Source organism: Phasianus colchicus, chromosome 10 (assembly GCF_987193195.1).
Source record: "Phasianus colchicus chromosome 10, bPhaCol1.hap1.1, whole genome shotgun sequence".
Lineage (NCBI taxonomy): Eukaryota > Metazoa > Chordata > Aves > Galliformes > Phasianidae > Phasianus > Phasianus colchicus.
Window position 1 is genome coordinate 24,976,826 of NC_143445.1, and position 16,205 is coordinate 24,993,030.

Below are 16,205 nucleotides of genomic sequence, written 5' to 3' on the forward strand. Positions count from 1 at the left end.
AGCCCCCCAGTGTGTGTGCCGTAAGCCAGATAGGGATGCAGGTGTTGCATTTCCCTGGCAGCGTTGGCCAGGGATGCTGGGGAGGTTTTGGTGCCCAGCTTGGACGTCGCAGCACTGCTGTGCCTGTCAAAGCGGCATGCTGCGTGCTCTCCGAGCAACGAAGCAGCGTTTCATCAGCAATGTGCCATGCTATTTCCTGGAACCTGGTGCGTTTGTGTCTCTGAGGCTAGGTTTACCCTACGAGCTCTTCTTGCAATAGCTGTTTTGAATTCCATTGCAGGCGTGTGAGCAGAAGTGCTTTTTCCCTTATGTTCTGTCTCACAGTGTTTGCCCATGGTTGGTAGAAGAAGGAGCTGATGGAGTCAGCAGTAGATTCTGTTGGCTTACCCTCTGGTAAGCCTTCATCCCTGGAGCTCACTGCTGCACAGAAGAGTACACGCGTGTTTATCCCAGGGCTGCAGTAAACGGGAGCCTGGTTGGCATAGCACTGAGCAGCACCTAATGGGCTCTGCAGAGGATGGCTTTGCAGAAGGAGCAGGAGTGCCTGCGTCCACCTGTATCCTTGGATACGTTCTGGCAGCGATGCACCAGCTGTGGCCACAGTGACTGAATGCAGGGCTTGGCTTGGGGCTGCCGTGTGGCACTTACTGCCCCGCCATATGCCTGGCAAAGCACAGCCACCCCTCGCCCACGACAAGCGTTTGTCTTAGTGTCGTGTTTCATGCTGTCTCCTGAACCTCAGGCACTGGAGGCAGCTTCCCCACAAGAAGGGGAGAAGAAAATGAGGTCGTCCTGGAAGCGAAAAGGTAAAAATCCACTTGGGAAAGAAATGTATATAGCAGTCTCGTAGCAGTTCTGTGTTTCTCCAGTCTCTTCCTTGATTTCCTTACAGCGATATAGATCGGTGCTGTAACACACTTTTGAATGAACCAAAGGACTCTAGTGTGGATTTTATGTAGGCCCTGCACTGCAAGGTATGCTGCTGGGAGGAAGCGCCGGGTCCTGCGCTTTGGTCATGATGACCCCGTGCCAGCTTCTCCAGGATTTGGCTGAGGTAGAATTCCAACCGCCCTCTGATTCTAGAATGTTGGAGTGTTGGAATCTTCTGGTCTTGTGACGTGGTCTTGCTTCCCCACCTTGTCTGTCATGGTGGAGCAGCCTGGTGGCCCTTAGTGATGTCATAAGCAGCTAGAATGAGGGGAGGAGCAGTGCCTGCTGCGTCCCTTCATTGGAGCGCTTGAGCTCTGACTGAGCAGCTCGCTTGTTGCACTTGTGCATCGACTGAGTACCTTTGTTTTCACACCGTCTTGTGCAGCATCTTGTAGGTAAGCTGAGACAGTGTGAGATAGACGGGTGGACAGTGAGGTGTTGAAAGCTGGTGGCTGGTGGAGCTGGTAGTGTCATGCTGCTTACTCTTTGACCATCAGACATAATTTTCACTCAGTAGCTACATTCCAAAGCATAGAGGTGGCATTTGTCTCAGGGCTTTTCCCTTGTCTTCTTTGTTAAATTGTGCAAGCTCACTGATCAGCTCTTTCTCTCTCCTCTCCCTGCCCTCTGCCTTCTCCTTTGATGCAGCTTTTGCTCGCGGAAGAACAGAGCAAAGTGACAAGAAACGGCTGCGGCTTCAAGGAACTTGTCTACCTTGTTCTGATCTCTTGCCAGGTACGTGCCATGCGTTGTCCCCCCACGTGGTTTTGCAGCCCGCGTCGCACCGTGTTTAGTAACACAGCCTCATCCAGCCTTGACAGGACACGGGTCACGTGTAGAGTTATTCCACTTTCCCTCCAGCTCAGCCCTCAGAAGGATGCTGTCTGTGATGCTGTGACCGGCTAATCTTTAGGAAACCAATCCCTTAGGCAAGGAGTCCTAGTCCCAGTTTGTGCAGGGCTGCACAACGTGACCACAAGCATGCGTGCTTCGGCTGTGTGTGCGCACGACAGCTGTGGGGAGCACAGCAGAGATGCAAGCAGAGGAAATCCGTGTGGAAGGCTGCGGCCGGCGCTGGAGGTGAACTGGTGGGAGCCGGGCGCTGGGGAGCAGATCCACCCCCAGCAGTGACTCCTCTCACTGCCCTGCTACTGTGCTGTCGGAGTGCTCTGAGCAAGCGTATCTGCTGCTTTGTGCTGGAGTCCCCATCTGCTAGCAGAGGGATTGCGACTTGGTAAACTGCTGCGTAATAGGCTGTCTCGTTTGAATTGACTGAGCAAAGTGGTTGTTTCTAGAACACTTGCCTATGCCAGTGGGTAACTGAGGGTAGTTCTGAAGAAGTCTCTCCATACCGTGGTGTGTGAACAGAGAAAATAGAAGTGTGTTTCTTTTCAGTTCCAGCTTGTCGTGCCTGCTGTGATGGGCATCGCGTGCAGCGAGATCAGCTGTGGGCCTGACCTGGCACAAATGGAGGTAGAGTATGAAGCTCTGATTGGTCTTTGTTCTGCTGACTTGAGCCGGCAGAGTGAGCTGCAGATGAGCTCTCCTGCTTTTCAAGAGAGGGAGAATCCTTCCAGCTCTATCGGTGTCACTGAAAAGCTGCCTGAAAAGCTTCATGTCCTTGCTACGAGCATCTAGATGGCCGTGGACGTTATAGTACCGACAGAATCAGATCGAGCGTTATAAACATGCAGAAGCATTTTCCCCATCCTGCCTGGATTTTGTCACCCAAAGACCAAGTTCTCATATTCAGTAAGTTAAGGGAAGCAGGCACTTGTAGTGAGCCAAGGATTGGGTCAGTGGACCGGCTCCTGTGTCCAGTCCATGGCTGAGGTCTCCAAGCAATAGGTTACAGGAAGCAAGCAGACTCTTACGCTCCTCTTTGGCGAGACAGTACTGCAAGCATGGCAAGTTTATAAAACTCCAGGAGTCCTCTCGGTTGGGGTGTTTGTCCTCTTAGTCTGGGTAGAGAGAGACGCATCTTTACATTGCCTGGCGATACTGCTGCACACCAGGAAGAGAAACAGCTGTTATTAGACTTGCAGTTTCTTGTTAAGCACTCACGATAAGGATCTTTCTCTGCAGATGTGCTCCTTGCTCTGAAATTGTCCTCGTTTGTCCTCAGCTCCTCACCATGGCCTGTGCTCTCTGTTTCAGACTGAGAACAATGGGAAGCCCCTGCTGATCCACGAGGAGTCTCCTGTAAATATTCCAGCTGTTGCTGCTGCCCATGTTCTTAAGAGATACGTTGCCCAGGCACCGGATGAACTCTCCTTTGAGGTAAGCAGTTAAGGGCGTTCCTAGTTGTCATGTACAGGAGAGTATAAGGTGTGAACGCATCAGGAATATTCTCAGATACCTTCAGAATGTTTGGTGAGGTTGCAGTCTTTTGCAGGTGGGAGACATCGTGTGCGTTACTGATATGCCACCAAAGGAGCTGACCCCCTGGTGGAGAGGCAAGCATGGCTTTCAGGTAGGCACAAGCTTCAGACTTGAGAGAGCAACTTCGGTCAGGTCGGGAATCTCGGCTAAGAGCTGCGCTGCCTGCACAGGATGGCGCATGGATGTAAACATTTTCCCTGTGTCGGCGTCAGAGATGGTCTTTGTAGGAAACTGTCTCCTCAATTCACTTAGAAGCAAGAGCCTTCACAATATGCATCAGGTCACGGCCACTGAACCCCACCTTTGGAAATGCAGCAGCTAAGACAGTGTTTCAGTGTCTCAGAGTATTTTGCTTGCACCCATGCAGAACGTGAAGTTAGTGTCTTTTAGGAAGTTACTGCCTGTCAGCCGAGGTAGGGTAACAGACCCTCCGCGTGCTTGTTGCTGCTGCTGGCTGCAGAACGCTGGGTAGCTCGGAGCTGGGGATCGCAGCTGCATCTCAGTCAGCAAGAACTTTCTTCTTCTACATCTTCTACAGAAGCAATTATTTGTTTTGTAGGTCTTTTGGCTGCAAATGTTGAATAATTATTACTTTTATGCAGGCCACTTTTTGTTGGATAGTCTTACGGAGCGTCAGGCAAGCACGTTCCGAGGAAAATGTTAGGTGGCTTTTGGTTGAACAGTTCAGGCCTGAGAAATGCTGCCTTCAGTATTGCACCTCTCTTTTTTTTCTTGTTACAGGTTGGATTTTTCCCAAGTGAGTGCGTGGAGCTCATCAATGGAAAAATTCCGGAGTCTCTCCTCAGTTCAGTGCCAAAGCCAGGTACGGATGTTACATTTGATGGTGCAGGGAAGCAAAATGGCGTCTCTTTTTGGGTGTGTTCTGTGTTTAATACCTCCTTTATCCATCCCGTGTTATAGTCTGTGCTGATGATCCTTCAGGCATATCATGGGGCATATGGCTGGTGTTTTGTAGGCAATGAGAATGAAGGAGGGCAAAGGCAGTTCTTCTGCGAGTCAGTACGAGGTTGAGAACAGCCAGTGTCCCTGGTGGACAGCTAGAGGCCTGGTTGTGCTAGTGATATGCTTGATCAGAACGTGACTTTTCAAGAGGATCCTTAATCCTCAAGTTGAGCAAGCCAAGCAAGAGGAGTGCATTAAACTCCATCGGAACGCGCAGAGATTTGGCCCGATCCTCCCGTGTTTATGAGTGGACTTGGGGAAATCATAGAATCCTCCTAGTATGGCTTGGGATGGAAGGGAGCTCAAGGATCATCAAGTTCCAACCCCCCTGCCTCAGGCTGGGCTGCCAACCAACCTCCCCATCTAATGTGAGACTAGACCCCACTGCCCAGGGCCCCATCCAACCTGGCCTTTGGCTCCTCCTGCAGGGATGGGAGAAAATCCGTTTTTCTATGTACTTGTTAATGTTCTTCCCGTTTTGACGTGCTCTGTAGAATGTGTTATGCTCGGCCTTGTCCAACTGAGCCAAACCTGAAATGAACTGGTTTCTTCCTGTTGTGCAGTGCCAAGGAAACGCGGCAAGCTCGTCACCTTCCTTCGTTCCTTGGTGAAGGCCCGCCCAAAGAAACCGAAAGAGCGGGAGGTGGAGAAGGAAAGGGTGTTTGGCTGTGACCTGGGAGAGCATCTTCTCCACTCTGGTCGCGATGGTAAGGGACAGCCTGTTCCTGAGATCTTCCTCTGTTGGGCATCTAAAGATGAAAGGGAGGTCATATCTAGCAAAGGGGCAGGCTGGTACCGGTGGAGAAACGTGTAATGGAAGTTGATGGCTAAAAGACAAACTGAGGCTAATGCTCTTAAGAGACAAGCACGTTTGTATTTGCTTAAACCAAAGCCTGTAAGCCAATCCCACGCTAGCCTGAAAAGAAGGGAAGCCTTTTGGCCAAGGAGAGTGTCCTGCATATGTTTCCCTGCTCTCCTGGACATGAGATTTCCCACCTCCTTTCATTCCCATGGAGCTGTGGTGGGACTTGCAGTGTCTCCGGCTTCCCCAGAATTACTTTCTCCAGGCTGATTCCTAGGTCCTCACACTTCTTGAATGCAAGGAACACATGTCTGTCCAGTTTCCTCGTCTTGGACAGCTTTCTTCTGTAAGGAAGAACTAAGCAGTAGCCTGGCTGGGCTTAGTGGATGAGATTTGACTAGGAGCACAGCCTGAACCAGGACTTGAATGAGGAGCTCAAGTAACCACTGGCCACGTGTTCTTTAGTCCCCCAGGTCCTCCAGAGCTGCGCCGAGTTCATTGAGCAGCACGGCGTGGTGCAGGGGATATACCGGCTGTCTGGTGTCGCGTCCAACATCCAGAGACTGCGGTAAGAGTGCTGCGACTGACACAGCAGTCAGTAGGGGCGCGTGCCCTGTTGTGGGTGCTCAGAGGCCTGCGCCGTGGGGCAGCTCTGTGCAGGCAGCGTGCGCTCAGCAGTGGTGCGCCAGGCTTGTCGCCGTTTGATAGGAACACAGGGCGTTCAGCAGACTTGCTGGAGCAGGAAGTTCTCCTTCTGTCCTTCAGAGCACTGGAAGGCTGTGGGGGACTGCGGTGTCACCGCTGCCAGCTCTCATTCCCCTTTCCTCCTGTTTGCAGAGCCCTTTGGAGCAGCCCACACTCCTCCTTGCTGCTCCGGGCTCCTGGCTTAGGATTGTAGGCTAGGCAGCCAGTTGTCAGAGTCACGGGAAATGCCTTAGCAAAACGAAAAGGTCTCCTTTTGGAAACATATCATCCAGCATGGCTCGTGTGGTGCTGGTGACTGAGTGTTCATTTTCTCCTGTTAATCGGGAAGCCCTTCCAATGCTTGATTATATTTGGTGTGGCTTTTGACTTGTTTTCCTCTTTCTCAACCCCCCCGCCCGTTTTTGTGTCCTTCTCTCCAGCCAAGAATTTGAGTCTGAGCAGATTCCTGAGCTAACTGTCCGTGACACTCACAGCGTGAGCTCCGTCTGCAAAATGTACTTCAGGGAGCTCCCGAACCCTCTGCTGACCGACCAGCTGTATGACAAGTTCTCGGTAAGCACAAGGCAACGTCTTTCCTTTACCTCTTCCCTGGGCCTCTTGGGAGATGGCTGCAGCAGTGCCCCAGCTCTGAGGCCCTTTTTCTGTTAGCCCCGTGGGGTTTACTCGTATGTCTTTGCCACATCATGCATCATATGGATGCCATTTTCGGTGGTCCCAGGAGGCGGTTATTTCCATATTCACAAAGCTTGCGAGAATTCATGTTTTTTGTTTTTTCTTTTGTTTTGTTTTTTTATTCCCCAAGTATTTATAGAATGGGAGTGGGATTGATAGCAAAGTGCACTTGAAGCTTGAGGAGCTGAGCTGCGCAATCAGGCTGTAAACCGGCCCGCTGCTTGGACTCCTTGGCCTTGATGGCACCAGCTGCGTGCCGCTATGTTCCCCAGATGCCTCCTGGAAGGCGTAAAATCTGTCTCGGCGCAGACCAACAGCACGCTGTCCCCATAGTTCCCGACCCTGTGGCAGGTATCTAGCCTGATTTGTGTCTCAGTCCCTTTCTGCACTATTCCAGGAGGCTGTTGGTGCCGCTACAGATGAGGAGCAGCTGGTCAGAATGCAGGACGTCATCCAGCAGCTGCCCGCTCCTCACTACAGGTCAGTGCTGCCCTCACTCTGTTGAGCTCAGCCATGCTGCACTTCAGAGGGCAGTGGTGTGATTCCAGGCTTGTCTCATGCTGGCAACATGATGCCTGCGTATGTTGAAGCAGTTTAAGGCTACACGGGGTTAATTTATTGGGTCGGTTCCTGGGCACGGGGGCACAGTTGGTGCAGCTGGTGGCTGCAGCTGTGCTGTGCTGGGGCTTGGTGCCACAGTGTGGCACTTAGTCAAGTTGGATCTACTTCATCTTCAGTGACAGTAGCAATAACATGCATTGAGGCTTGCTCTGTGAACCGCAGCACCGCGTGCTCATTGGTGCTGAACGTTTGCCTCTCTTATTTTCCAGGACACTGGAGTACCTGATAAGACACTTAGCTCGTCTAGCCGGGAACTGTTCCGTGACAAACATGCACGCTAAGAACTTAGCGATTGTGTGGGCTCCAAACCTCTTAAGGTAAACTTCTTTCTCCGTTTCAACACACTGCTTGGATCTGTTCTCCGGAAAAAAATGCAGTCTACCTTTTTCTCCATCGAATGTGCTCTTCTCCTGTACAATGTGCAGTAAGTGGCTGACGGCAGAGCAAGAGCCTGGACTGTTCTCCAACCCCACAGGCACAATTTCTAGATGACAACTTCTGCCCTCTTGTTTAGATGGGACTGGTGTGTCCTTGATCAGCCAGGAGAATTTCTTCAGCGGCATCACCGCGGAAGCCTCCGGAGCCCAATTTGACAGCTTTTGGCTGCAACAATCCAGACTTGGGGAAACTTGGATCTTGGATAAATGACTGCTAAAATCTGCCTTTTCTACAGATCACAGCAGAACGAGTCTGCCTGCGCCAGCGGAAGAGCCGCCTGCATGGAACTGCAGACGCAGTCGGCTGTGGTGGAATTCATCATCAACCACGCAGATGTCCTCTTCTGCTCCAAATCCGGATCAGACATGGCAGATGGAGCAGGTGAGTGTCTTCCTCCATGAGCTTTATCTTGATCAGACACCTTGATCAAATCCAGGCCTTCTCCAAGATCTTTGAAATACACTTTTTCTATCGAGGGGACAGCAGACTTCTGGGCTTAGATTAGAATCTGGCATCCTGTTGCTGGATGCTGAGAATGTCCAAGTCCAAACTTTACAATGAGAAAAAAACCGTCACTGTCGTTATGATGTTTTGCATGCAGGCGAAGCTTGATGAAAGTGTGGCAGTGAAGCTTTCTGAGTTCCCTGCCCCCGCTTTCTAGGGTTTTTCTTTGCCCATTTCGATACAGTGAGCTGCTCTTATTAATTATGACTCTGTCCTCTGCCTTAAACATACATCTGACCACATGCTTATTCTGACCTCCTCTTCTTCTAGTGGCTCGGATAAGCAGGTCTGAGAAAACTATAGCATCTCCCCCAGAACTGTGATGGCTGTGGTGCTGCTTTGTGATCCTCGCTCTTACCTGTGGCTTTCCCTTACAGGGCACGGTTCTCTCTCAGGGCCCAACTCTGCGTGGGTGTCTTCTCCTGCCACAAAGCTGCTCACCCTGGAAGAGGCACAGGCTCATAGGCGAGGCCACAGCAGCTCTTCCGCTGTGACACAGAGCAGGGACATAGAAGTGGAAGAAGGCCCCACAGCTGTACAGGGGAAATTCCACACAATCATCAACTTTCCATCTGAAAGGTAAAGAGGACTTTGTTTTCCAGCAACCGTCATCATTGTTTGGGTGGGTTGTGTTGTTTTTTTTTTTTTCCCCCATTATTTCTTGCGCCAAAACATGTGGAAGCTAAATCAAAGTAACGGTGCCTGAAGTGAATTGTTGCAGTGAATCTCTGCTCCCTTTGGACTCTGAGATTCAACTAACATATCCGGTTTAGCCACACGAGGCTGCCATTCCTTCCTTGCTGGGCACGCAGTCACGAGATGTATAAAGCCATGCTGACGTCCACCCTGGCCTGAGCTGGCTCTACCTTGAAACGTTGGGGTTTTCCAGCTGTCGGGGCCACATGCCTGAAACCAGTTCCGGTTCTCCTCTAAGCAGAGCTGTTGGTCAGACCTGCTGGCACTAGAAACTAAACTTGGCGGTGAGATGGGGCCGACGAGGTGTTGATGTCAGAGTCAGAGGTGCTTTTGAATTTCCTTTATGGCTGCACGGTTCCTCAGAAAGCAGTTACGCCTGCTGGCTCCAGAAGAGCCATCCCTTAGATGCTGTCCTGTACAGCCGCGGAGCCTTTGCTCACGTGCTCTGCGTCTTGCTTGACACAGTTTAGGGGAATTTAGCCAGCAAGACTTCAGGGCTGAGCTATAGGAGTGGAACCATCCTCAACTGCTTGAAAGAGAGCGAGTTTCTAAGCTGTGCTTCAGCGGAAACCAGGCAGTGCCAGGAACAAGCAGCTGTTGGCAAGAGCTCAGTGCAGCTCTTCCCTCACCCCGCACCACGCACGACTCACACCAGTCACTGTTTTCTCTCTCCAGACAACGTCCACCCAGCAAGACGAAGGAATCACCAGCTGGCAGTTGGCGTTCCTGCTTCAGCCTGCGGAAACCATCCTCTGTGGCCAAACGCCGACTGCAGCGCAGTCCCAGGGAGCCCTCAGAGACAGAAGTCGTGGTGCTGGCAGGTAGGGGTGCGAATCCAGCTTTCAAAGCCTTGCTTTTCAGCGACATAGAATTCATGCAATACAAGTGGACTTGTATCTCCTTCTAGCGTTCCAACCTATACCTAGCATCTTCAGATCACCCCTGATCAAGAGCCACTTTCATAATTCAGCTTGTGAAAGTTTGACACTAACCCCTGTGTATCCTTCCTAGGTGAATCGAGCCCTTGTCTACCCAGAAGAGCCGGGGCAAGTAGCGATGGTGCGCTGTGTGCTTCCATCGATGGAGGGCTCTTAGGAAGCACGAGTCACTGTGGTTCAGATGACAGCCTTCCACATAACAACAGCGATGGAGAGAAGGAGCTCATCCAAGTTCACGCCCTCATTTCTCCCGGCTGTGCTGAAGATGCTGACCTGAGCCTGCTGGACACCACAGTCACCAGCCTGGACTGTGACCCAGTGCCTTTGCAGTGCAGCCCAGCCCAAGCACAGTCCGAGTGCCCCGACAGCAGCACCTCCACGCAGGAGCAGGTCAGCGTCGCTGAGGAGAAGCCGAGCCTCTTGGAGGGGGACTTAGAATCAGGCCTCCAGCCCCAGGCACCGGGCAGCAGCACTGAGAGCTCTGAGCCACTCTCTCCGTGACAAGAGAGGATGAGTCCCATCTTTACCCTGGACCTCTCACGCCCTCCTGTCTTTTACATAATAATAAAAGCACGCTCGTGCTCGAGTCCTGTGAAAGGAGTCTGTATGGGAACTGCTGAGTCACGGCCTGAACCTCTGATTTATCACCTGAGGCGAGCAATGAGTCAGCCCTGGGAGCACAGGTGAAAGCAATTCACCTGTGCTGCAGGAAGGGGTGGAGCCTGGCTGCACCTCTCCTAGACCCATTTAAGAGCTGACTACCAGTGGGTAGGATCTCTCTCTCTCTTTGGAGGATTCTCTCCACTGGTCTTTCCTGAGCGAGCCCACGACATGGGTAAGCATCCTATGTATTCTCTTTGTCTTGCTGTGCCTAACTCTCTTGCTTATTTCATTATTATAACATCTTAATACTATTTGATTATATAAAATTCCTTTATATAATTTTCATTGATTATACACTTGGCGAGCCAGGCAGGCAAGCCGAATATACTAAAACTTTCACTATGTCCTTTCTTTGGAATTTCTGTAAATGTTCAAGGGGGAGAACACTGCCCCCCTAGATAAAATAATTCCAGGGCAGATGCCAGGATTTGCGGGATCCCCTTATTATGAATTGTCAACTATCATTGAAAAATGGGGTCCTCTACGTGTTGTGGGAAATGTTTCCCCATATCGCCTAGCAGATTACTTTCAGGGACTAGGCAATGGTACATTAGTCACAAGAGAAAGACAATTTGCTGCTTCTACAGTGGCATGGCCACTGTTAAATGCTTTAAATAATGCTGAAATAAGGAATAATACTTTAGTGAACGAAAATGAACTTTTAAAAGATCATATTGAAAAGTCAGAACAGGAACTTGGCATATTAACAGGAAAAAAACCCAATTCTACATCTTCCAATAGGTCAAGTCTGTAATATTTCAATAAACAATGACCAGGCTCCTGAATCAACGGACTGTGTTGATCAGGAAAATAAACAATCTAAATCTGATCTTGAATCTCCAATTTTGACGGATGCACTAGAAGTCCGTCCTGTTATAACTCAAAAAACAAAAAAGGTACAGGACAGATCGGCAGGGGTGCCGCCTGATCAGTGGCCCCCCGTTCAAACCCACTTGCACGTAACAGCCCGACCGTACACAGCAACAGAACTGATGGACTTAGTCCAACGATTCAAGCAGAAAGCTAGAGAAAGTGTGCCAGCTTGGACTATGGGATTCTGGGGCAGAAAGTGTTCTGATGAATGGCCCGGAAATAGCCAAATTGGCCACAATGACCGTCCATCCTGCTCTTAGACAGAGATTATATGCAGGTAATCAATACAATGATGAAAACCATTCTATAATAGAATGGTTAATGGCGGCCTGCTGTATGGTATGGCCCAATAAATCTGATATTCCTTTACATACAGGGATGTGGTCCTCCATGGAAAACCTTCAAAATTACATCTGTGAATTAGGTGTAAGGGAAGCGATTTATGAAGATACCTTTGATGGCCCGGATCTGGTCAAATTCTCAGCAGGGATGAGAGACCTAATTTTACAACAAGCCCAGGCATTGGGTATATTCGATCCTACCCTCCCAGCTGAGTTGGATGTCCACGTTACTCAAGATGGCTTTGGTTGGGGCCTGTGGCAACGCCAGAGTTCTGTTCGGACCCCCATTGGTTTTTGGTTTCAGGTCTGGCATGGAGCAAAAGAAAGATATAATATGATTGAAAAACAGTTATTGGCTGCCTATTCAGCATTACAGGCAGTAGAGCCAATAACCCAGACGGCTGAAGTTATAGTGAAGACCACTCTGCAGATTCAGGGGTGGGTGAAAGATCTGACCCACCTTCCTAAGACAGGGGTGGCCCAAGCACAAACAGTGGCATGATGGGTCGCTTACCTCAGCCAAAGGAGCAGTCTGTCTTCATCATCCTTAAAAGAAGAGCTTCAGAAGATCCTAGGCCCAGTGACCTATCATTGTGATGCACCAAAAGAAACACTGGTCGCTCCACCAGAGAAGAGTCCCGTTCAGGAGAGGAAATATCCTATCCCTGAAGATGCCTGGTATACAGATGGGTCCAGCAAGGGCAACCCGAGCAAGTGGAGAGCGATAGCATACCATCCTTTGACTGAGACAATCTGGTTTGATGAGTGTCATGGAATTAACTAGATCAGTTTATGCCCGTGACAGGGGGCAGTAGGCCCCTGCCCTCCCCACCCCCCGCCTGGCCCCACAAAATGGGAAGGAAGGGGGAAAAGGAAAAAAACAGCGGCAACAATCTATGGAGGTAAACTTATTTTACTAACTATGATATCGGAATGCAAAATAATACAATATAATACAATCTACCAGTGGGGAAGGATCTCTCTCTCTTCGGAAGATCCACTCCACTGGTCTTTCCTGAGCGAGCCCACGACACGGGTAAGCATCCTATTTATTCTCTTTGTCTTGCTGTGCCTAACTCTCTTGCTGATTTCATTATTATAACATCTTAATATTATTTGATTATATAAAATTCCTTTATATAATTTTCATTGATTATACAGTAGTCCTATGAATTTGAGGTCTGAATTTAAGCCTGTGGGCATCGCCCAGGAGTTGGGGAAGAGTACGAGGCAAGGAAAGTTGGGTAAGAGGATGAGGCTTCGGAGCAGGAACCTCTTCCATCGGTATTAACTCTTGCCATTCTCTTTTTGGATTAGGAATCCATGTGGTTTTTTTAATGAAGAACAGACTCATTGTGCAGCTTGTGAGTGAATTCATTCACGCCTGTTAGCTGGTTTTCTTTCCTACATGAAGCTGCAATTGAAATGGACACTTTGTGATCTGATCCCCTCTGGCATGCTCAGATCTGCCAAGTTGGCAAGGCCTGGCTCATGGTTTGTGAGTTGTGCCCAAGGTCAGAGAGTTGACTCTTGTGAGCTTTGAGTCATGTCTTCCAGTTGCACGTTGTGTTCTTTCTGTTGTGTTGACCTCTTGAGCTCCAGCCCTAAGTGAGGATGCAAGCGCTACCGCAGAAGGAACGGTTTAGATTGGAAGTGCAATGCAAAGAACTGGAGCCAGCAGGAGCAGGGAAGCGATCATCCTCCTAGGCTCAGCACTGGTGAGTCCTCACCTTGAGTACTGTGTTCAGTTCTGGGTGCCTCACTACAGGAAGGACAATGAAAACCTGAAAGGTGTCCAGCGAAGAGCGGTGAAGCTGCGGGGCATCTAGAGCACAAGTCTTATGGGGAGCGGCTGAGGGAACTGGGATCATTTAGTCTGGAGAAGAGGAGGCGCAGGGAAGACCTCCTCACTCTCTACAACTAGCTGAAGAGAGGTTATGTTGAGGTGGGCGTTGTCCTCCTCTCCTGTGTAAGTGGTAATAGGACTGGAGGGAGTGGCCTGAAGTTGCATGAGGGGAGATTGAGGTTGGATGTTAAGAAAAACTTCTCCACAGGAGTGGTCAGACGCTGGAATGGGCTGCCCAGACAGGTGATAGAGTTACCATCCCTGCAGGTGTTCAAGAAACATTAGATGTTGTCATGAGGGACGTGGCTTAGTGGGAAATGTTGGTGGAAGGTGGATGGTTGGACCGGATGATCTTGGAGATCTTTTCCAAGCTTGCTAATTCTATGTTTCTATGAAAGACATGTGCTGGTGAGTGCTTTGCTGGGTGAGCATCACCCTGCTGAAGAGCAGGCAACTGTTGTCTTTGCAGGCAGCCACATCCACAGGGATTGGATGGACCTTAACGTTGTCTTTCACATCTTATGGGCAGTAAGTCATGTGGATTTAAAGCAGGATCTTAGAGGCAACCTTGATTTCTTCAGCTGCCAGAGCTCTCCACCATGCTTCTCTGTGTGATGTGAGACCATGCAGAAGTCTGGGTAGGTGAAGTCAGTTGCTCTTCCTTTTCCCCCCAGGGCTGGAAGTAGCGGGGAAACGGGACGGTGGGACATCCCAGCAGTGGGTTCCTACCTCAGCAGAACCAAATGGCTGTTCTGGTCCACGTGGTCATTTTGAGTGAATCTGACACAAATTAGAGACATGAGGGGCCTGTGAGCAAAAAGCATGTGCTGCATTTTGTGGTGCAAGATGTTCTCTGAGCTGCTGCTAAGAATGCCCAGCATGCTTTCTTTTTGATGGGAAGAGGTTTAGCAAGGATTTTTTAGATGAAAATAGATGAAAATCACGTATTTCCTTTTGACTGACCTTTCTTTCGTACTGCTTCTTGAAAAGTTACCTTTGGATTCTAAACTAATATTTATTACTGACGAGAATACATATGCACCCCGCACTTTTATCTGCACAAAGAATCCTCTGAACATCTGTTTACGTGTTTCTTTTTGGCACTGAGATGAAGCTGTGTGGAACATAGGCTTGGATGAATTTTCAATCAGTAGCAGGGACGTGTAATGCTCATCTTAGATGTCGTGCTGACAGAAAGAGCAGAAAGGTACATTTTATGGAGTTGCATGCTATTTTTTTTTTTTTTCAGTCATGACCATGGAAGCGTTACCCAGACAAAATGAGCATTTGTCACCTGGACTTTCTACACATGACAGAGGAAGTGGAAGTCAGCAGCTGAAGCGTCTGGGAAGACCCCTGCATGGGAATGGTGAGAGTTACCCTGGCACCGTTCTTTGGAAATCTCAGGGCTCTGTAAGCTCTGAAGCTGTGTCGTAACTCCTCCCGTGGTGCTCTCCCTTTCTTTTGTGTAGGAGAGCTGGAGTTCAACTCCTTCCTGTTTCCTGCCTATGTGCTGCCTGCCTTGTCCATGGCCCAATGGGCTTTTATTGCTCACACCCAGATTGGTACGTGTGGATATAAGCCTTTGTTTACGTTTATCTTTTGCTTGTGGTGTCAGCTCATAGCTGAGCTTGTAGTTAACAAGACACACAATAGCTGGAGATACAGTACTCTGCATCACTAAAACACGAGCTTTGTGGCAGCCACGAGCCCAAGGAACAGCGAGTTTCTGTGTTTTATTTCTGTGCTTGCTCCCATTGCCCCGCGGCCCTGTTGTGGTTGAAGCCGGTGGGTGGCTCAGCACCACGCAGTCCTTTGCCCACTCCTCTGTTCCCCGTGGGATGGGGGAGAGTGTTGGGTGGAAAAAGAGAAGTAAAACTCATGTTTTTGAGATAAAAGTAGTTCTGAATATATATATATGAATGTATTGCAAGTGATGTACAAGCAATGGCTCACCACCCGCCAACCACTGTCCAGTTAGCCGCCAAGCAATAAAAGAGAGTGAGATGTACTCTCATCCCCTTCAAAACTCCTTCCACTTGATGGCATATAGTATGGAATAGCCCTTTGGCCAGTTTACGTTAGCTGTCTTAATTCAGTTCCCTCCCAGCTCCTTGTTGAGAGCTTTGCTGAGAATGGCCTTGGCTCTGTGCAACTTTGCTTGTCAGAAACTATAAAGATCAGGGTGTTATCAGTGTGATTTTTCTCCTAGAACCCAAACATAGCATCATACCAGATACTCTGAAGAAAAATCCCTCCCACCTGAGACTAAGGCAGCCCCCCAGTGTGTGTGCCGTAAGCCAGATAGGGATGCAGGTGTTGCATTTCCCTGGCAGCGTTGGCCAGGGATGCTGGGGAGGTTTTGGTGCCCAGCTTGGACGTCGCAGCACTGCTGTGCCTGTCAAAGCGGCATGCTGCGTGCTCTCCGAGCAACGAAGCAGCGTTTCATCAGCAATGTGCCATGCTATTTCCTGGAACCTGGTGCGTTTGTGTCTCTGAGGCTAGGTTTACCCTACGAGCTCTTCTTGCAATAGCTGTTTTGAATTCCATTGCAGGCGTGTGAGCAGAAGTGCTTTTTCCTTTATGTTCTGTCTCACAGTGTTTGCCCATGGTTGGTAGAAGAAGGAGCTGATGGAGTCAGCAGTAGATTCTGTTGGCTTACCCTCTGGTAAGCCTTCATCCCTGGAGCTCACTGCTGCACAGAAGAGTACACGCGTGTTTATCCCAGGGCTGCAGTAAACGGGAGCCTGGTTGGCATAGCACTGAGCAGCACCTAATGGGCTCTGCAGAGGATGGCTTTGCAGAAGGAGCAGGAGTGCCTGCGTCCACCT

At 49.8% G+C, this 16,205-nt stretch overlaps 1 protein-coding gene across 2 annotated transcripts in view; it reads left to right on the forward strand.

The window, feature by feature from the left end:
• LOC149916686 (rho GTPase-activating protein 32-like) overlaps positions 1–15,940 on the forward strand; it is a 33,678-nt gene extending 17,738 nt beyond the window's left edge. Inside the window, exons 18-34 of one of the 2 annotated variants that reach the window (XR_016469862.1) lie at positions 1,579–1,665; positions 2,326–2,403; positions 3,088–3,210; positions 3,326–3,403; positions 4,054–4,135; positions 4,839–4,982; positions 5,543–5,645; positions 6,202–6,334; positions 6,852–6,934; positions 7,285–7,392; positions 7,749–7,894; positions 8,395–8,596; positions 9,389–9,534; positions 9,725–12,564; positions 12,846–13,246; positions 13,844–14,012; positions 14,624–15,940. Coding sequence is in view for 1 of the 2 variants with exons in the window: in XM_090147767.1 (XP_090003893.1) it covers positions 1,579–1,665; positions 2,326–2,403; positions 3,088–3,210; positions 3,326–3,403; positions 4,054–4,135; positions 4,839–4,982; positions 5,543–5,645; positions 6,202–6,334; positions 6,852–6,934; positions 7,285–7,392; positions 7,749–7,894; positions 8,395–8,596; positions 9,389–9,534; positions 9,725–10,152 (1,941 nt within the window). In the remaining variant the exon portion in view is untranslated. The other variant, XM_090147767.1, reaches the window with a different exon arrangement.
• Positions 15,941–16,205: the final 265 nt, after the last annotated feature.